Raw genomic sequence first — 21,981 nt, 5'->3', positions numbered from 1 at the left:
TCGATTTTACAGATTGACTTCTGTATATCAAACAACATTTCACCAGGGACTTTGAGACGTAAACCTATACTAACAAACTATTCTTTTTTCGCCTTTCACATAAGTGATCCAAATTTTTTTGTCCTCCAAGGCTACAAGGGTAAACACTGTGAACACGAGATAGACGAATGTGACAGCGATCCCTGTCAGAATGGAGGTACCTGCTTTGACCAAACTAATGGCTACTCCTGTCAGTGTGTTCCGGGATTTTCAGGTCAGTTTGCTGTCACTCTGTGTCGGTATGTGAACTGCTTAGCCATAATTTTCAACAAATGGGATAAAAACGTTTCAACTTTAATGCACACAATGACCGATACACATCACATAGTTATTCATGTTATAGTCGATCCATCAAAGTAAGATATAATACAATATGTCAGAAAACATCTCAATGCCTGCCTTTCTGCCCGCGAGCATCCATGCATACATATATCCATGCATAACAGACAGACAGACATACGGACATACGGACATACATACATACATACATACATACATATATACATACATACATACATACATACATACATACATACATACATACCATACATGAAATACATACATACATACATACATACATACATACATACATACATACATACATACATACATACATACATACGTTGGTACACGTGGTGATGATAATGATGATGATCTAGATTTAATTTTTCGCCATTAACCTAACACAGGCACAGCATCATTTTGAATTTCAAGTGTCGATAATTGCTTATGTTGAACAAGATTCAGAACGACGACCTCTGCAATTTATTCGATATTTCGAAGGGGAACGGGTTAAAGTTTCCCTTACCGAAAAGTTTAAGTCAATATTAATTTCGAGGCGTAAACTTCCTAAAGGCAGTATGCGCCTCGAAAGTGAAGGACTTAAACTTTCTTTCAAACTTTCCTCAAGGAATCTCTCGACTATTCTCTTTCAAAATCGACAATAAAATTCGGGGTAACCGTGCAAATTGTATAGTGCAAGAGAAACAAATTACCAATTATTTACTGATATTTGAAATTCAAAATGGCTGCCATCCCTGTGTCACGGTTAACTCTAAAGAGAAAAAGTAAAATTTTGGATTTTCGAAAATCTAAGACGGTGGACTTATTTTTACGCCAAGAGCTTTAAAATGAGCCCCCAAGAAAAGAATTTTGAAATTTTGAGAACCCGACTCTCTATCCCCGAGGTGCATACTACCTTAAATATAATTGTCAAGTTTATTGTTACGAATGGTAAGGACTCTGTCAGTGTATTCCAATATCTTTCGAACGGCTATTGGGACGTCACTTTGTAGTTGTAATTGACATGTTCGGTCAAGTAGAGTCGCGAATTGGACATAACGTATAATGCAGTGTATAATGTGATGGTCCACAAAAGGTATTTACATCACCGGTAACACTCAATAAGACCTCTTCCCAGTGCCAAAACTCTCGCTTTACAATAGAATACACTGTGTTTCCCAATCGCTTGTGGAGGGACAATGTACTCTAGTACCATCGATCAATATACTGAATATAACCCGTGTACGACGTTCATGGTACATTTAAATGACCTACACAATTACAGTTAAGTATTGCGATGTGACGTATATCGGACAGTTAAGCTTGCAGTGGCTGACATTTTTATCGTTGTCGCCGTACAGGAAATGACTGTAGTGAAAACATTGAAGAATGTCTGTCGAACCCATGTCAAAATAATGCCACGTGTTTGGATGGAGTATTGAGATACGACTGTCAATGCCAGCCAGGATTTGATGGCATTCACTGTGAAATCGATGTTGATGAATGCCAGCTTTGGGATTCTCCTTGCGATCATGGTGAGTAATTGGATCTCCCAATCTTTGAGACGATTTTCAAATTATTAAATAACCTTACGATATTATGGTATTATGTGATCAAAACAATTTATCAGAGTTCAAAGTTCATGTACATACTAACTGTAGACCACCCACGTGTGAATAATGGAAAACCCCTTGTAATAAAAATCACGCAATGGGTGTAGACAGTCTTGGAAGAACGAAATGAAAACAAATTGTTTGTATTTGAAGGAAATATTCTATTCTGCCATGCACATTAGCATACTTCCTAAGATGAGTTATTCTATTCTGCCATGCATATTAGCATACTTCCTAAGATGAGTTATTCTATTCTGCCTTGCATATTAGCATACTTCCTAAGATGAGTTATTCTATTCTGCCTTGCACATTAGCATACTTCCTAAGATAAATTATTCTATTCTGCCTTGCCCATTAGCATACTTCCTAAGATGAGTTATTCTATTCTGCCTTGCACATTAGCATACTTCCTAAGATAAATTATCCTATTCTGCCTTGCACATTAGCATACTTCCTAAGATGAGTTATTCTATTCTGCCTTGCCCATTAGCAAACTTCCTAAGATAAATTATTCTATTCTGCCTTGCACATTAGCAAACTTCCTAAGATGAGTTATTCTATTCTGCCTTGCATATTAGCATACTTCCTAAGATGAGTTATTCTATTCTGCCATGCACATTAGCAAACTTCCTAAGATGAGTTATTCTATTCTGCCATGCACATTAGCAAACTTCCTAAGATGAGTTATTCTGCCATGCACATTAGCAAACTTCCTAAGATGAGTTATTCTGCCATGCACATTAGCATACTTCCTAAGATGAGTTATTCTATTCTGCCTTGCACATTAGCATACTTCCTAAGATGAGTTATTCTATTCTGCCTTGCACATTAGCATACTTCCTAAGATGAGTTATTCTATTCTGCCATGCACATTAGCATACTTCCTAAGATGAGTTATTCTATTCTGCCATGCATATTAGCAAACTTCCTAAGATGAGTTATTCTATTCTGCCTTGCATATTAGCAAACTTCCTAAGATGAGTTATTCTATTCTGCCATGCACATTAGCAAACTTCCTAAGATGAGTTATTCTGCCATGCACATTAGCATACTTCCTAAGATGAGTTATTCTATTCTGCCTTGCACATTAGCATACTTCCTAAGATGAGTTATTCTATTCTGCCTTGCATATTAGCATACTTCCTAAGATGAGTTATTCTATTCTGCCTTGCACATTAGCATACTTCCTAAGATGAGTTATTCTATTCTGCCATGCACATTAGCAAACTTCCTAAGATGAGTTATTCTGCCATGCACATTAGCATACTTCCTAAGATGAGTTATTCTGCCATGCACATTAGCATACTTCCTAAGATGAGTTATTCTATTCTGCCTTGCACATTAGCATACTTCCTAAGATGAGTTATTCTATTCTGCCTTGCACATTAGCATACTTCCTAAGATGAGTTATTCTATTCTGCCATGCACATTAGCATACTTCCTAAGATGAGTTATTCTATTCTGCCATGCATATTAGCAAACTTCCTAAGATGAGTTATTCTATTCTGCCTTGCATATTAGCAAACTTCCTAAGATGAGTTATTCTATTCTGCCATGCACATTAGCAAACTTCCTAAGATGAGTTATTCTGCCATGCACATTAGCATACTTCCTAAGATGAGTTATTCTATTCTGCCTTGCACATTAGCATACTTCCTAAGATGAGTTATTCTATTCTGCCATGCACATTAGCATACTTCCTAAGATGAGTTATTCTATTCTGCCTTGCACATTAGCATACTTCCTAAGATGAGTTATTCTATTCTGCCATGCATATTAGCATACTTCCTAAGATGAATTATTCTATTCTGCCATGCACATTAGCATACTTCCTACGATGAGTTATTCTATTCTGCCATGCACATTAGCATACTTCCTAAGATGAGTTATTCTATTCTGCCTTGCACATTAGCATACTTCCTAAGATGAGTTATTCTATTCTGCCATGCACATTAGCAAATTAACTTCCTAAGATGAGTTATTCTCTTGCAGGTGGAACTTGTACAGATTCGTTAAATGACGTCATCTGTACTTGCAGGGAAGGTTACACTGGTGACTTTTGCGAAGTAAATGTTAATGAATGTTCGTCAGGTCCTTGTTCAAATGGCGGTTCCTGTATTGATTTGACCGCTAGTTACGCATGCATCTGTCAGATAGGTATATCTTTGTTAATATTGACTTTATCGTGCTATATACAATTTTTAATGTAACACATAAACAAAATAAATACAAACATTTCTCGGGCAATGAACAGCGTTGTAGCTGTGCACCGTTTGCGATAATAATTATGTATGCTCGTGTTTTTGAGCCCTCGGGCATATTTAACTTGAACGTATGAGGGATCGGTTCTTTCATCATTTCATATTTGATTCCACTTTGTCTATTGATAAATTGTCCGGACGAAGAAAAGTCATGTAATGCAGACAAATTATGTTTGAATGTATGATGTATGTATCTTTGACTTTGATTACGGTGGTCCACAATAAGTACAACCCAGTTTCATCCTTTGAAAATTCAATGTCATTCGTCAGTCTGTAAAAGTTTATACTTATCTTTCGAAGGCTTCAGTGGCGTGCACTGCGAACTCAACGTCGATGAATGTTTAAGTCAGCCATGTTTGAATGGAGGAAATTGTGTGGATGGAATCAATGGATATCGTTGCGATTGTCGACTTGGGAGTCATGGTGAGTAGTAATTCAGAGGTATTCCATCTTCTTTGGATTGTCCACGGTTCGTTCTAAATGTCCAGAGTAGCCATTCAGGATCGAATCTTCACCTCAACTAATCTGAAGATTTGGAAAGCAAAGTTAGTTTCACAATGTCCATTCGATTACTGTCTCTAATAATTTTCAATGATGTTATCATAAATTAATATATTTTCGTATTCTTTTTATTTAGGTATTCACTGTGAAGTCAATATCGACGAATGTTTATCCGGGCCCTGTCAAAATGGAGGATCGTGTGTAGATTTCGTGGGTGGCTATCACTGCGCATGTCAAGAAGGCTACAATGGAACCAATTGTCAAATCAACATAAATGAATGTGACCCGAATCCATGTTTCCATGGTAATGAACCATTAATCATTCGAACAACAGCATTGCTTTAGTCCTTAGGACAAATCGTCTTTCAGAACACGTATGCTCGGGAAAAGTATGAATATAGGAAGGACAACGCTGTATCATAAATTTTTATGAAATTTATATTTCTTGAGAAAAAAAAGAAACTTCTTTGGCCTACAACTCAGTGACTGAGTCTCCATATAACATTTCTTAACTCATTCGCCAGGTGGAACATGCAGCGACCTTGCAAGTGGTGTTGAATGTTCGTGTGTGGTTGGATATACTGGAGATTACTGTGAGGTCAATATCAATGAATGCGTCAGTTTTCCCTGTGCCAATGGAGGTATCTGCTATGATCTGGTCAACAACTACCGCTGTCAATGTGCGCCAGGTAATGTATGGATAACCGCTAATGTTCATGTCCCATGGTTTATCGAACAACCATGACAGTAACTGTGTTAGATATCAAAACATGTGCAATATCGGTATTGTTCAATAAGTATTAACCTGGTCCAAGAAACAAACAGAAATTTAACAATAGGGCCATCTTGAACCACTGTTTAATTGTTATTATCAGGTGTCCGCGATGGCTCCTCGTACCCGAATAGCATGCTACACTCATAAACATTGATCTAAACATGACAAATTTTGTGTAAAACCACCGGTACCAACTTGCCATCGTGAGTTAAAGTCAGGAATGATCTCACTCATAATTTAGAAACAGGCGTTTCATATTTCATGACAACATTTCCATATCTACCTTAGAACTTCTTAAATTATCTACCTAATCTACTTTCTGAGAATCTTTGCCTAACTAGCTTTTGTACTAATAGACTGTGTCTCACCTGAAATTCTTCATATGAGTAACAAGCTCTAACATATCTAAGGAGTTGTGAAATGTACACGCCATAAGATGGAGCAGGTGGTATATTTCTTGACAAAAAGGGAAAGTTTATGATTTCAAAATCGTCCCTTTTATCGTACAGCTTTGTATACAGTGTATTTTGTCTGATTTTGAAAAGTATGTATAGGTATGATGCCAAGTCCACGCGTTGAGGTGTTTAGTTATTTCCAAGGCATCTTGGGAAATGTGGTGGAGATAATTGGATATACAAGGATAGTTTGAACTTCTTCGATCATCAATACGTCTATGAATGTTAATAAAGCAATTGGCAATTGTAACGGCTGTTACATCCCCGATTTATGAACAGACTGTATGAACTCAGCCTCATACTAGTACAAGAGTGGTATACAGTTTGTGCCAGTAGAAATACATGTACTTTGCCTGATTGTCATTACAGCAAATTCGATATGTTATCATTTAAGAAGTTTTGCATATCAATTACTTCCGCATAAAGGTTTTGTAATCGCTGTTGTTGCAAAAATATCCATAGTTGTGCCTGATGAGTGTCCTACCGGAGTTAATAAGCTATGATTCGGCAAACATCTGTGGTTTAAAATGTCCACCTGGTATAATGTACAGCTTATGTTAATGTGCCACGGGAGGTGTATACTATTGTTTGGTGAACAAATACCGCCGTAGATGTCCACCAGGTAAAACGTGACATGTCAATATCGTAACAAATATTGTCTTTTACTGAGTTTCAACACAAAACCATCATTTAGATCACAGAATATGTTATGAATGTTAAATTGGTCATTTCTAACACTGTAAACATTTAATATTGCAGGATTTGCTGGAAAGAATTGCAAGATCAACATAAATGAATGTGCAAGTGACCCGTGTTTAAATGGTGCTACGTGTATCGATGGCATCCACAATTATACCTGCATTTGTGCGAGTGGATGGCGAGGTGAGATCCCTCCTCAAACAGTGATTTCGGCCGACCCGGTGACGTTAGCATGACGTGTTTCTCGTAGCTAATTTTGATACGACACATAGATATTCATGCACATATAACCTATTTCCTTAGTAGTCTCCAAGTCAAACATCGACTCCAAACACGATTACAACTGATTCATTTGATGAAGTTATATCGATGTCTAGGAAGTCACATACATATACATTTTAAACGACTCGGAGCCGAAAAAATTTAAAAATACTGGCTGGTCTGCGTTCCAACGATCATGTGATCATCGAATATTAAAAATTTCATGCAGCCGAATGGCAGAGAAGTGAGCAAATGTACCTGAAACCTTTCTTTTCAGATGGCCACTGTCAAACAAACATTGACGAATGTCAATCAGCCCCTTGTCAAAATGGCGGCCAGTGTATCGATGGTATCAACGGATATAAATGCCAGTGCATCATGGGATATGGTGGCGTTAACTGCGAACTCGATGTAGACGACTGTGAATCAGAACCTTGCAAAAACGGTAAATGCACTGATCATGTAATCTTTAGAATCACAATACATCGACTTTAACGCAAAAAAACTATTAGAAAGATGAAAGGCAACAGATTCACATTGTTGACCGATCTTTATGAATTGTGAGATAAATCAACATGGGGCTGACCCTAAAATGATATGCTATATTTAACGTCTATATGTGTCCTTTACATTCCGATGGGAAGTAAGTAAAACTAAACTATCAATTTATCTCTTCTCTTCGTTTTAATCGATTGTACTTTAAAAACGACAGGACCTATCAATGATTTTACTGCGTATACTGAAGTGCATTTCGCCGTGCAGAATGTGCGCAAATGTTTTTAGTTTCAAGTTCGACTTGATTGACCTCTGACTTCTTAATTTTCAATCCCTTCTCTTTCCTCAAAGGCGCTACCTGTATCGACGGCATAAATGCAGTGGTTTGCATATGTGCGAATGGTTTTAATGGAACATTCTGTGAAATCGACATCGATGAATGCGCTAGTTTTCCTTGTCAAAATGGCGCCACCTGCGTTGACGAGACGAATGCTTATTCTTGTATCTGCGATTCCGGTGAGCGGGCTTTAGTTTTTTATTTTTATTTTTATTTTTTAATTTTACTGCCAGCGATGTATCTAGTATCGAAATGTTCCCGGTGAACCGACGTAAATTTTATATTTAAAATTTCTGAAAGCAATATATCTCTTGTTCAAATGTCCAATGTTCTTTCCATATAGATCACGCCTTGCTAATACAATTTCTTCTTAATTGAACAGGTTATGAAGGCAAACATTGCGAACTAGACGTGGACGAATGCCATAGCAACCCTTGTCAAAATGGTGGAACGTGTGAAGATCGTTTTAATGGTTATATATGCAAATGCGAAAATGGATTTGAGGGTAAGGGTATAGGTATTGTTGTTAGTCGTCTTCAAGACGCCTTAAGAAGCTTCCTTATGAAAACATTCGTCTTTTATATTGCAGTCTCTCACCAAGATTTGTTAAACAACCGAGCCCCTCAGGGAATGATTTGTCCACTGTTGGCGTATTATTAGTCAGTCCCAATTCATCTAAATATCAATAGCAGGTTAAGAACTTTACGATTATATGGGATATCGATAATATATTAATAAAATTTGTATACAAAGGATTATTACTAGGCAAATCGATTGCATGATAACTTTAATTTCTTTCTGTTCTTTACAGATAAATAGCAAAAAGTAATGACACTAATAGTAATGTACTCTCTTGCGTTTAGGTCCTACATGTGATATCAATGTTGACGAGTGTGCATCATCACCATGTCAAAATGGAGGACAGTGTAATGACGTCATCGATGGCTATGAATGTTCATGTGCACCTGGATATAGTGGTATTCATTGCGAAATCGACATCGATGAATGTGCCTCACAACCTTGTCACAATAGTGAGTATCCTAGCAACGTAAATTCATTGCACTTCGCAGCTTAATGTTGCGGGGCCTAAATGAGCAAACGAAATTGTCAGGAGTGGAAACCATCGAATTATCTGTGCCTTCAATATAACAGAGAAGAACTCGACAGACAGACAGACAGACAGACAGTCAGACAGACAGTCAGACAGACAGACAGACAGACAGACAGAAAGACAGACAGACGGACATACATGCAAGCAGACAGACAGACGAAGGCATAGACAAACTGACAGGTGGATCGGATAGGTAGGGAGGTACATTGATGAATAGATAGAAAGATAGATAGATAGATAGAGATAGATAGATAGATAGATAGATAGATAGAGATAGATAGATAGAGATAGACGGATAGATAGATAGATAGACAGATAGATAGATAGATTAATAGATAGATTGATTGATTGATTGATTGATAGATTGATTGATAGATTGATTGATTGATTGATTGATATATTGATTGATAGATAACCGATGGATGGATGGATGGATGAATGGATGATGGATAAGTATACTACATTCAACTAATTTACAAATCACCGATATTTGAAATTTTGCATCTGTTCAAAGAGAGTTTAACATCAGCTTTCAAGGTATGGTAACAATTACCATATTTAGGTACCTCAGCAATTGATTTTGTTTTGCAAAGTAAAATAATATTTTCATAACGTTGCATTATTGACCTTTACAGATGGCACTTGCGTTGACTTGATCAATGATGTTAACTGTAATTGTCCGCCTGGATTTCATGGTAAACGATGTAGCTTCGATATTGATGAGTGTGCAAGCAGCCCCTGTGAAAATGGCGGCATTTGTGTTGATGGAATAGATGAATACAAGTGTCATTGCCTGTCAGGTAGGTCACGTGAAAATAAAAATAAAAAGTACCTCACCTTTCAAATTATTGCTTGATTGATGAATTTTTAAAAGTTTGAAAGTTTATAAGTCGAGCCGATAAAAACAAATTATCAGATCCGAAATTATACTCATGCTCGAGTTTGGAAAGAGATATTACGGTTGTTTTCATCAAATTTTGTCAAAGTTTTGAAGGGTAACTCAATGGACATTTTTACATTTGCGGTAACGAAAGGTGCTACATGTGTTTCTCTCGCGGGCAGAGATACATGGATCGAAAACTTTAATACATGGCCATATACGGCGATGTTGTCGATTGTCAAATACCTTCAATGGCGCGTTTTTTGTTCTAAAACTTGTCTTTTTTGGACGGAGTGGATTGTTGATTTTCCTTCCCGTCAATTTCCGTTTCATTTTGATCAGGTTACGCCGGCAGCAGATGTGAAGTAGACTTCAATGAATGTGTCAGCAATCCTTGCAAAAATGGCGGCAGCTGTGTTGACGAAGTTGACCATTATAGATGTGCTTGTCTTGCTGGTTTCGCAGGTGGGCGTCCTTCATTTCATGCAATGATCATATACCATGATCCTATACCATGATCCTGTACCATGATCCTGTACCATGATCCTGTACCGTGATCCTGTACAATCATTCAGGCTTATTTCACTATGCTGTGATTGTATTACCCTTCGATTGATGAAAATTTGCATATTTCCTAAGTTTAGAAGCAAGCGTAACATTTCTGATCACGGATTTGAATTTATGACACAAATATACGGCTCTGGCGACGAAGATGCGTAAATTATATTCAAATTGATTTCACAGAAGGAAATATGAGAAACGTGTCACATACAAGTGGACTGCTTGCCAGCTAGCCCTCTTATTTGTAATGATGTAGACTGATTAAGCTATATCTTCCAATTTCGTATCTTCTTATTGCACAGGTAGTCTATGCGAGATAAACATCTTTGAATGCAATTCAAACCCTTGTCAGAATGGCGGTGCTTGTTTGGACGACGTCAACAAATATGAATGCATCTGTATACCTGGTTTTCAAGGTGTCAACTGTGAATTTAACATTGATGAATGCAAGATAAGCCCCTGTCTAAACGGTAAGGTCATTAATTGATTTGTTTATTTATTTCGCAGTTTTGCAATTTTAAGATTTCCCATGCACACACACAGCGCTCTGTCCATACAATTTACCTTCACACACAAATTGTGTCTTTTTCTATTGAACTTGCTGGACAGCAAATTCCAATTGATAAGCCCAGAAAAGAATAACAGTTAGTATAGTTAACGTTCCTCGAACTGTTTGGCATATTTAACAGAGGCCAGCTGAGAGGTAAATTTTAGGAAACATTATACGCCCCAACTAGTTATATTTTTACTGACGACTTGAAGTCTACATTTTAACAAATTGACCACAATAATAGAAGCAATATGTACAGGCTGTGTTGACAAAAACAATTCTGAACATTTCCACATGCTTACAAAAGAAAATAAAAAGCTGTAAAAATCTCCACAAAAATGTACTACAAGTAAAACATTTTTAGTATATATTTCCCCATTACAGCATAGGGGATTCAATCTCCGATGATGACGATGATGATGATTAAATATTTAAAAATGAAGATAAATAAACATATATTTGGACTCAGTAAATTTGTTGTTATTGTTGTTGTTATTGTTGTTGTCGTTGTTGATACTATTTGCAGAAAAGAACAAAGTATGCGCTGCAAATTTCAACACAGCCTAACTATACATGTGCGTCGCAAATTCAATACAGCCTAACTATACATGTGCGTTGCAAATTCAATACAGCCTAACTATACATGTGCGTTGCTGCCTAACTATACATGTGCGTTGCAAATTCAATACAGCCTAACATTACCCAAGGGGTGTCACTTCATTGCCACACACTTTTTTTCGATCGCCAAAAATGCACCTAGCATGCATCGAAATCGGTAAAATTCGACGTAGGGTCAAAGCACATTAGTCCTTCTCAATAATACTCCAACATTTTTACCTCTTACCGATGAAAAGTCGAGAAATCAGCAAGTTTTTCAGCGTATCTGGACGTCTCTTACATTTCAGATTTAAAAGGCGCGGCAGTGTATTGAGTCACGTGGGCGCTTTTCAAATCGAACCAATAGCAGAGCTGAATGGACCAGCGTGAAAACCCGGAGGCAACGTAAGTTTCTCACATCTTTGGAAAGAACGATCTCTTGCTGGGGTGAACTGGAACTGTTAAAGTTACCAGAATTTCGTATGCAGACGCACGCAGACAGTGTCACCCATAGTCTTCCAAAGACGTGAGAAACTTACGTTACTGCCGGGTTTTCACGCTGGGCCCATCGTTCAGTACGGGCTCTGACCCTACATCGAATTTACCGCTCTCGATGCTTGCTGGGTGCATTTTGGCGAGCTCTGCTATTGGTTCGATTTGAAAAGCGCCCACGTGACTCAATACACTGCCGCGCCTTTTAAATCTGAAATGTAAGAGACGTCCAGATACGCTGAAAAACTTGCTGATTTCTCGACTTTTCATCGGTAAGAGGTAAAAATGTTGGAGTATTATTGAGAAGGACTAATGTGCTTTGACCCTACGTCGAATTTTACCGATTTCGATGCATGCTAGGTGCATTTTTGGCGATCGAAAAAAAGTGTGTGGCAATGAAGTGACACCCCTTGGGTAATGTTAGGCTGTATTGAATTTGCAACGCACATGTATAGTTAGGCAGCAACGCACATGTATAGTTAGGCTGTATTGAATTTGCAACGCACATGTATAGTTAGGCTGTATTGAATTTGCGACGCACATGTATAGTTAGGCTGTGTTGAAATTTGCAGCGCATACTTTGTTCTTTTCTGCAAATAGTATCAACAACGACAACAACAATAACAACAACAATAACAACAAATTTACTGAGTCCAAATATATGTTTATTTATCTTCATTTTTAAATATTTAATCATCATCATCGTCATCATCGGAGATTGAATCCCCTTTGATTACAGTAGTTAGAATATACGGCGGTTCCAAGAACCACTGACTATTCTTTGTGGCATAATCACCGTATGGTTTACCATTTGTTACTCTGTCCAGCTGCAGGTTTCCATATCATTCGATTACGAAGTTTCTTTTTTTTTTACCCCTTTTCTGACAGGTGCTACCTGTACAGACGCGGTAAATGCTGTCGTCTGCACCTGTGCTCCGGGATTTTACGGTATTTTCTGTGAGATGGAAACCGACGAATGCGAGAGCAAACCTTGCCAAAATGACGGATTTTGCAATGATCTACTTGACGGATATAGCTGTGAATGCATGCCAGGTTTGTGATATTTACCGACCTGGCTTCTTCTCATCAAGTATAATACTAACTTAATCATGAAATAAAATACAAGTTTGTGATCTTTTCCCGCCACAACACTTCACCGACAGGCAGTTCATTTTATCCGGTTCCATTCTCTTCAGTTACGTAACACATTCGTTTGACCAACCATTAAAGGTATACAGTCACCTGCAATCTAAATATGCCCATTCATGGTCAAAGGGGCCTTCCTTGGTATACATAATGCCCATGTGAGGGCGCTGTTTTTTAAAAAGCGGCCACCCGCTTAAAATCTGTGATTGGTTAGATTTTCTCTTTTCATGGTAACTGTGGCAACATGGGAAGAGGTGACAGTATACCTTTGACCAGGTAGTCGGAAAATCTCCTCATGTTTTAGACCTGAACTTGAGAAATTTCCATCTTTACCTCAACAGGTTATTCAGGACCAAATTGCGCAGAAAATGTTGACGAATGTGCCTTCGGTCCTTGTCAGAACGGGGGATCGTGCTATGACTTGGTAAACGATTACATCTGTGTCTGTCAAACTGGCTGGGGTGACAAGAACTGTACGCTGGATATAAACGAGTGTGAAAGCAATCCGTGCAGGAATAATGGCTCGTGCTTCGACCTGATTGGCCAGTACATATGTTCTTGTGCACCTGGTTTTACTGGATTGAATTGCGAAACAGAAATTGATGTCTGTGCTGCAAATCCATGTAAGAATGATGGAACGTGCGTCGCCAAGCTACTGACATACACCTGTATTTGTGATAAGGGATTTACTGGTAGCCACTGCGAGGTGAATATCGACGACTGTAACCCAAATCCTTGCTTGAATGGCGGGCTTTGCATCGATTTGAAGGATTTGTATTACTGCGACTGCGAGCCCGGATATGCAGGGAGGGATTGTGAATTTGACATTGATGAATGCGAATTCAAGAAACCATGTCAAAATGGTGGGACATGCACTGATCTGGTAAATGACTACCAGTGTGTCTGTGTTGACGGTTGGGCTGGGAAAGACTGCGATGTTGATATTAATGAGTGTGCCAGTAGTCCATGTTTGAACAAGGGAGCCTGCATTGATGGTGTAAATGCCTTTACTTGCTCTTGTGCCGATGGCTTTAAAGGTGACACCTGCGCCGTCAACACGGACGAATGCGAAACTGTCATATGTCAAAATGGAGGCGTGTGTCGAGATTTAATCAATGGGTTTGAGTGTCGTTGTGAAGAAGGTTTCACTGGTCGTTATTGTGACATCAACATCAACGAATGCCAAAGTTCGCCATGTCGTTTCGGCGCATGCTATGATGAACTGAACGGTTACCGATGTGAGTGTATAACTGGTTTCACTGGTCGAAATTGTGACGTCAATATCGACGAGTGTTCAAGTAACCCTTGTTTCAATAACGGAACCTGCCTTGATGAACTCAACAGGTATGTGTGTGTTTGCCAAAGTGGCTTCATCGGTCTTCACTGTGAAACTGATGAAGACGACTGTTGGTCCCAGCCATGTTTAAATGGTGGTCGGTGCATTGACTTGGTACATGGATTTTCGTGCGAATGCCCGCCTGGTTTCAGTGGCAAGACTTGCTCTATTAACAATGACGACTGCTCATTGAGTCCCTGTCGCTTCAACAGTACCTGTGTGGATCTCATAAATGACTATACATGTCTGTGCCAGCCCGGCTACACCGGCAAGAACTGTCAACAGGACTTGGATGAGTGTTTCAGTACACCCTGTCTCAATGACGGACTTTGCGTCGATGCTATCAATGCCTACAGCTGTGTCTGTGATGAAGGTTTCTCTGGTTATAATTGTGAAGTAGATATTGATGACTGCAAACCTAACCCCTGCTACAATAATGCGGTCTGTCGCGATATGGTGAATAATTTTGAATGCATATGTTTACCTGGATACACTGGAAGACTGTGTATGATTAATATTAATGAGTGTGCCTCATATCCGTGTCGTAACAACGGGACCTGTGAAGATTTGGTGGATGACTATGAATGCCTTTGTGTGCTGGGATTTGAAGGCAGGGACTGCGAGACAAACATCGATGACTGTGCCAGCAATCCTTGTGTAAGTGGTGGCACGTGTTTAGATGGAGTCAACTTCTACTCTTGTGAATGCAGACCAGGTTTCACTGGACTCAACTGTGAAACCAACATCGATGATTGCAGTCCAAACCCGTGTCAGAACGGCGGTACATGTATCGATTCAATCAATGATTTTGCGTGCCTCTGTCGACCTGGATTTGTCGGTAAGACATGCTCCAGTAATTTTGATAACTGTCAACCGAACCCTTGTAGAAATGGCGGAACCTGTATGGACAGTGTCAATGATTACACGTGTTCCTGCCCAGAAGGGTTCACTGGAAAGGACTGCCACATCAACATAAATGAGTGTTCGAGCAACCCTTGCATTCATGGAACCTGCCTCGATGATGTAAGCAAGTTCACGTGCATATGCATCCCAGGTATGTCTGATGTTTATCTTATAATTATATCCTGTTATTCTCTGCTTGAATTTTAATGGGAAACAGTAGTCGGAACTGCGCCTGTGCGAGTTTCTTGTTTACATACAATGTATTTCGTGCACGATATCAAGATGCACCTCTTCATCATATCTGCAACGATGAAGATTATAACCGGCATGTTTTAACTTTCATCAATCACCATCGTACCTTGGATACAATGTTGACATTGGTCGTATGGTTCCCATACGACCTTTGAGAGCAGTTCCGACGACTGTATCAATTTAAACTATTTGCTGATGCGTTTTCTCTAACAATCTGAGTTTATATTTTTCAGGTTACATAGGACCTCGCTGTGGTGTAGAATTTGATGAGTGTGGAAGTGAACCTTGCCAACACGGTGGAACTTGTACAGACCAAGTAGCAGACTACCACTGCGCATGCCCTCTAGGGTATGAGGGTCAAAACTGTGAAAACTACATCGACGACTGCGCTTCGGAGCCATGCCAAAACGGTGGAACTTGTGAAGGTCGCCAGTATGGTTACGGGTGTGTATGTGCACCTGGTTTCACGGGTCAAAACTGCGAAATCAACATAAATGAATGCGCCAGTAATCCCTGCATCCATGGAGGTCTGTGCGTTGACGCTGTCGCCCAGTTTCACTGTGTGTGTCCACCTGGTTACCTTGGCCTGAGGTGCGAGGATGATGTTGATGATTGTGCCGATCAACCCTGTGTCAATGACGGATTCTGTGAGGATCGCCCCAATGATTTTTTCTGTCACTGTACTCCGGGATATGCCGGTAAAACATGTGATCGTGAAGTCGATGAGTGCGCGTCTGGTCCTTGCGTCAATAATGGCATTTGCGAAGATCAGGTTAATGATTATAGGTGTCGATGTCTACCTGGGTACGGTGGTAAAAACTGTGAAACCAATATAAACGAATGTGCCAGCAGTCCCTGTCAAAATGGTGCAGCATGTTTGGACAAACTTGATTCTTTCCTTTGTGTTTGCAAAGAAGGTTTTGATGGTCGGTTCTGTGAGGCAAATGTCAACGACTGTGAGGCTTTCCCTTGTCTAAACGGTGGGCAGTGCATTGATGGTCTAGGGAATTTTATTTGTGATTGTCCACAAGGCTTTGTCGGCAAGACTTGTGATATTAACATTGACGAATGTGTGTCCCAGCCTTGCAGACATGGTGCAACTTGCATCGACCGAGAAAATGGCTACTTTTGTCAATGTTTGCCTGGCTACCATGGAGATTGGTGTGAGCTGAACATAGATGAGTGCGCAAGCGCACCGTGCGCGAATGGAGGTATTTGTGTTGATGGTATCAGCGGATACAAATGCGTGTGCACGACTGGTCATACTGGTGCAAACTGTGAATTGTACATAGATCATTGTATTGTATCTCCTTGTGTTAATGGTGGAACTTGCACTCAACTGCCATACGGTTTCCTGTGCGATTGTCTGCCTGGTTTTACTGGCCGTACTTGTGAAATCGATATCGATGACTGTCTCTCACGCCCTTGTTTCTATGGGTCGTGTATAGATAAAGTGAATGGTTATCGGTGTCATTGTGGGCCAGGGTTCAGGGGAAAGCGCTGTGAAATAAATAACAATGAATGTAATGCCAAAACTTGTCTAAATGGCGGTGTATGTGTTGATCAAGTCGCTGGTTATACGTGCGTCTGTTCAAAAGACTACACGGGATACAATTGTGACAGTCTCATCACGTGTCGGGACCAACCGTGTGCTTTCGATGGCGAATGCGTGGAGGAAAGCAATGATTTCGTCTGCATCTGCCCCTCCGGACTAACAGGACGATTCTGTGATCAGAACATCGATGAATGTGAGTCCAACCCGTGTCAGCATTGTGGAATCTGTGTGGACGGCATCAACAAATATTCTTGTCGATGTATGCAAGGTTACTCGGGAACCCACTGTGAGGCCATTATCGATCACTGTGCCGATGGTCCTTGTAAGAATGGTGGTACGTGTATCAAGGAAATTAACGACTACGCATGTGTATGCCCGGAAGGTAAGGACATTATTTAAATGAAATAGCTTCAAATTAATTTACTTGTTCGTTTACAGGTTTTACGCGGCAAAATCAGATTGTATTAGAGCTGTATATTATGCTGCTCTCTCAGATCGTTACAATGCGCCTCGGGAATAGATATTTTGACTGGCAAAAATGTTTCCAATATTTCACTGATCTACGACTTGTTGGAGCTCCTTTTAAAACTCTTTGAGAAAAATATCACCGTCTCAGTTTTATGAAAATCAAAAATTTTGTTTTTTACCCACTGAGTTAACGCAGAGATGGTGGCCATTTTGAATATCAAATATCAGTAAAAATAAGGTAATTTGTTCCTCCAGTGCCAAATTTTGGATAGTGATCCCTGATTTTTATCCTTGATTTGAGAAGAGAATGGTTGGAAGTTCCATTGAGATAAGGTTGAGCAAAGTTTAAGGTAGAACGCACCTCGGTGACAGATATCGGGATTCTCAAACTTTTGCAATTCTTTTCTGATCTACCACTTGTGGAGGTTCATTTTAAAAGCTCTTGTTGAAAGAAAACTTTTCATCTGCTTAGTTTATCGGAAGTTCGAAAATTGTAATTTTCTCGAAAGAGTTAACACACGGATGGCGACCATTTTTAATTTCAAATATTGGTAAATATTTGGTTATTTGTTTCTCTAGTGCCAAAATTTGCACGGTGACCCCGATTTTTTATTCTTGATTTTGAAAAAGAATGGTTGAAAGATTCCTTAAGGAAAGTTTTAGTAAAAGTTGAAGCCGTTTACTTTAGAGGCGCATACTACATACCTTAAGGCGGATCGTGATATACAAGGTTGTTTGAGGGACTGTATATGATAATAGATAGACAATATTTTTTTAAATGATACTTTATTCATCTGTTGGTTGATTAATGTATGCATCTTTTTTCCCGTCACGACAGGGTATGAAGGCGAGAACTGCCACATTCATGAATGTTCAGCAAATGAAAATACATACTGTCTAAATGGTGGCATCTGCTTTGTTGACGATGAAATTGGCCATGTCTTTTGTAGGTAAGGCAGGTGTCGTCTAATATATTTCCTGAATCGCGACCTATCCACGATCCCGGATCTTTCTCCTCAGAGTCCCCAAAAGTAAGATCCGTGAGATGAGAAGAACAGTTTAAACTTCCCGTAATTTCCGTAATGCTATCAACTGTGAAATGGTTAGCGCTAGTTGCACTTCTGCGAGCACGCTCTCTGTAATTTGCCGAATCCTATCAACTTTCAAAAACGCACGGCACATTGCATCAGTGTATCAACGTACTTTGGCAGCACCACTGTTAGAATATTGCTATCCAGTCTCTGAGGTTATGTCAAATCAAACAATGTTAGGTGGCTCGATTTGGATACTAGTTTTCTCATAGGAAACGTTGCGTCGACGTTAGTAGTGTTGAATTATTTCGTTTTACCAGTGAACAAACACGATCTGTGACATTCTTCTAGGATACGGTACAAGATACCTCTAGTGTTATTACAAAGCATTTAAAGTCCTGACGGACACAAAAATATGCTACAAAATTGTTCTCGGAAATTTGACACTCCGAAAGGTAAAACTACATCCAATCTATAATATTACCATTTGACCCCTTCGTGTGCCGAAAGCATACTACTTCGTTGCGTAACGGGGCGTAATTTTATGGCCAAAAAGAGATGTTTGGTTGGAACAAAGAGCTTAATCTTCACTTCTCCAGTTTGCTCTCATACCATATCTTTATGATGTGTTTCTTCACCAGGTGTGCTGACGGTTACACAGGTAAAGAATGTGAGTACAAAGAAGAGGACGAAGGTATCGCAGTGCGGATACCAAACTACTGTGCCAGTAGTCCGTGTGCATACAGTGCAACTTGCCAACCCGCATCCAGTGGATATATATGTATCTGTGCAGATGGTAAGTGATAATGCCATTCCGTGTGAACCATACATATCAGGTATTTATCATGCACTTGTTTTAAAATCCTTTAACACAGAGAGAGAATTAAGTCACACAATCTGTCCAAGAAGCTAAATGATGTACATTGAACGTAGAAAAAGTAGAAGTTGCAGAGTCCCGTTGACACAGCCGTAATTATAGTTCAAAGTTCATAAAGAAATGGAAGGGCATGTAAACCTCAAGAAATCGATCGAAGAAAAACGACAAGAACCTTAAATCGGTTATCTCCAAAGAATATGATTTGCTAAGTGATTGAGCTTTGTACTGGACTAAACAAAAACATTTGTGTGACAAGGGTTTCCCATTTTTCCCGGTTTTTTTGAGATTTTTTTGTTATGTCAAGCCGAGAAGCAATTTGTTCGTTGCCTTTCACTTGCTGAGATATCGATTTGACTCAGCGTAAATAAAGTAAAAAAACCGGTGGTGGTATTTATACATCAGTGTATAAGGCAACATGATTTAGTCGGTTATTTGTGGTATTTATGGGTACATGTAGGATATGACGATATAGATTTACATTTTTAAATTATGTCAAAATGTGTACTTGATGTAAGTTTTAGAGAAGAAAATTTTTAGAGATAAATAGGGCCTGGAGACCAATATTAACTGATTCTTAGATTCCACTGGCAACTCTCAGATACTTGAAGTCATGGGGTCTGGACTTGTACTTACTGTATTCCTTGTTTGTGATCATCTGTACTGTACGTCGGTTCAACTCGGGAAACTGGTCGATGATTACCAAAGCATTGTGGCCCTTGCAAATTTTTCTTTGTCTGATAAAACTATCGATGCCCTATCGCATCTTTTTCGACGGATTATACTCTTCGCAGTCGTCATAAACACTCTACTAAATAAACTTCATACATTTATGTTTAAGTAAGTAAAGCGAACTTAATAATAACGTTAATCATATAAACTGTTTCTACTTTCTGAAGGTTACGGTGGAAGGCACTGTGACAGAAAACTCTGTCCCGAAGAAGAAGCGCCATTTTGTCATAATGGAGGTGTCTGCTATCTACAGGGCATAGAAAACGACCCTCATAGCACCTGCGAGTGAGTTATCGACCGTATTTAAGTTTACAACGCAATCGTCAACTTTCTTAAATTACTAAGCGGAAGATGCATTAAAGGTTCGGATAATAGAACTTTAATCTCGCACGATGTAACTTCATTGCGTTGACCGAGATTTTCAAACATTTTTTTTAATTTCCAGGTGTCCACCAGGATTTCGTGGAAAACAATGCGATGAAAGAGAACCTTTGCGAGGAGATCTGCAAATTTATTTGAGATCGCGAAGACGAGGGGTGCGTTCAAAGATATGGAACCCACCAAGCTCGAATCTGTCATAAAGCCACAAGTGATTCAGTGGCCTGATTCCTTCTTTACTCTTTCTTTTAATCCATTACCGATTCCACTTAAACACAACCCAATGTGATTGTCTGTTAACAAGTAGTTTTCAAAGAAATGCGACTACAGTGTGCAGTGTTTCGGAAGGCTATGCCTGATTTGTGGGTTGTCATTATTGCAACTCAAGGAGTCTGATACTAGTGCTATTCTCCACATGATTGGCTGTTTGGAAATAATTTGATAAGAACATTGAGTTCCAAGCAACAAATTTGCTAAAATCTTCCGAGACATTGCATATTGGACCAAATACGACACAAGATACATTTTGAACTATCCTCTTTTACAAAGATTTGTGTGTGGTCATTTTTCAGAATTTACTATACAAAGCAATTTCTCAACATTTTATTCCTACAGCTAATATTTAAGCAATAATGTACATCTTGCCGGCCCATAACGGTCAAAAGCAAACTTTGCACGACATAACGTATGGGGTGGAGCAGAGTACATTATAGAGAGCAAGGTTTGCTGCAGTCCATCATGGGCCGGGGGTTACATTATTGCTATTATTTTATAGTTTTGGCGATGCCGGTGAGTTTGTAGATGTTGAAAACATCTTTGACCTCAATGCTGGATAATCGGATACATTATCAGTAATAATCTTAGGGTATGACGTCACAAAATTCACTGGTATAGTCGCCTTCTTATTTTCACGTAGTAATATCAACATTTAAAGTCAGGCATGATTGTATATTTGTGCGATGACCTTGCACATGGTAAACCTTGATTCGTTAGTTACATTCTTTAGCCAAATAAACCCTGTGCTTCAGCAATTAATATTTGCCAAGATAAACAGTGGCTTCCTTCATACCAAATAAGAGTAAACCTGACGATGAGCTTTTATTTGAGCGCATTCAAATTTCCAACTGCCTTCAAGTTGTTTTGTAGATTTCATATTAGAGAGGATGTGACAAGTTTTCAATTTGCCTTCTCTATCAAATAAACTGATTAACATGATAACTCTAAACGAGCAATAAAGAACCAACGTTAACACTGTGTAAGTCGTTCATGTCAACAGACATTCATGCCAGAATCAGTATTTAATAATGCGGCTCACAATGTAAATGGAGATATATGAAGTACATTGTCGATATTTCAACCTGATCGATCATTCACAATATAGTCTCTTTTCATAGGAA

General features: G+C 39.1%; 1 protein-coding gene across 1 annotated transcript in view; it reads left to right on the top strand.

Moving 5' to 3' along the window:
* Window positions 1–21,981, top strand: part of LOC139152585 (protein crumbs-like) — an 82,712-nt gene extending 60,731 nt beyond the window's left edge. Inside the window, exons 27-47 of the mRNA XM_070725818.1 lie at window positions 131–253; window positions 1,683–1,856; window positions 3,927–4,091; window positions 4,496–4,618; window positions 4,833–5,000; window positions 5,221–5,385; window positions 6,686–6,808; window positions 7,164–7,331; window positions 7,733–7,897; window positions 8,101–8,223; window positions 8,582–8,749; window positions 9,465–9,629; window positions 10,052–10,174; window positions 10,573–10,740; window positions 12,798–12,962; window positions 13,397–15,445; window positions 15,780–17,483; window positions 18,408–18,519; window positions 19,242–19,396; window positions 20,374–20,491; window positions 20,652–21,981. Coding sequence (XP_070581919.1) covers window positions 131–253; window positions 1,683–1,856; window positions 3,927–4,091; window positions 4,496–4,618; window positions 4,833–5,000; window positions 5,221–5,385; window positions 6,686–6,808; window positions 7,164–7,331; window positions 7,733–7,897; window positions 8,101–8,223; window positions 8,582–8,749; window positions 9,465–9,629; window positions 10,052–10,174; window positions 10,573–10,740; window positions 12,798–12,962; window positions 13,397–15,445; window positions 15,780–17,483; window positions 18,408–18,519; window positions 19,242–19,396; window positions 20,374–20,491; window positions 20,652–20,787 — 6,560 coding nt within the window. The 3' untranslated portion in view covers window positions 20,788–21,981. The remainder of the gene's footprint in view (window positions 1–130; window positions 254–1,682; window positions 1,857–3,926; window positions 4,092–4,495; window positions 4,619–4,832; window positions 5,001–5,220; window positions 5,386–6,685; window positions 6,809–7,163; window positions 7,332–7,732; window positions 7,898–8,100; window positions 8,224–8,581; window positions 8,750–9,464; window positions 9,630–10,051; window positions 10,175–10,572; window positions 10,741–12,797; window positions 12,963–13,396; window positions 15,446–15,779; window positions 17,484–18,407; window positions 18,520–19,241; window positions 19,397–20,373; window positions 20,492–20,651) is intronic.

This window comes from Ptychodera flava, chromosome 16 (genome assembly GCF_041260155.1).
Source record: "Ptychodera flava strain L36383 chromosome 16, AS_Pfla_20210202, whole genome shotgun sequence".
Lineage (NCBI taxonomy): Eukaryota > Metazoa > Hemichordata > Enteropneusta > Ptychoderidae > Ptychodera > Ptychodera flava.
The sequence above is the reverse complement of the archived record's forward strand: the minus strand, read 5'-3'. Positions and strand labels throughout refer to the sequence as shown.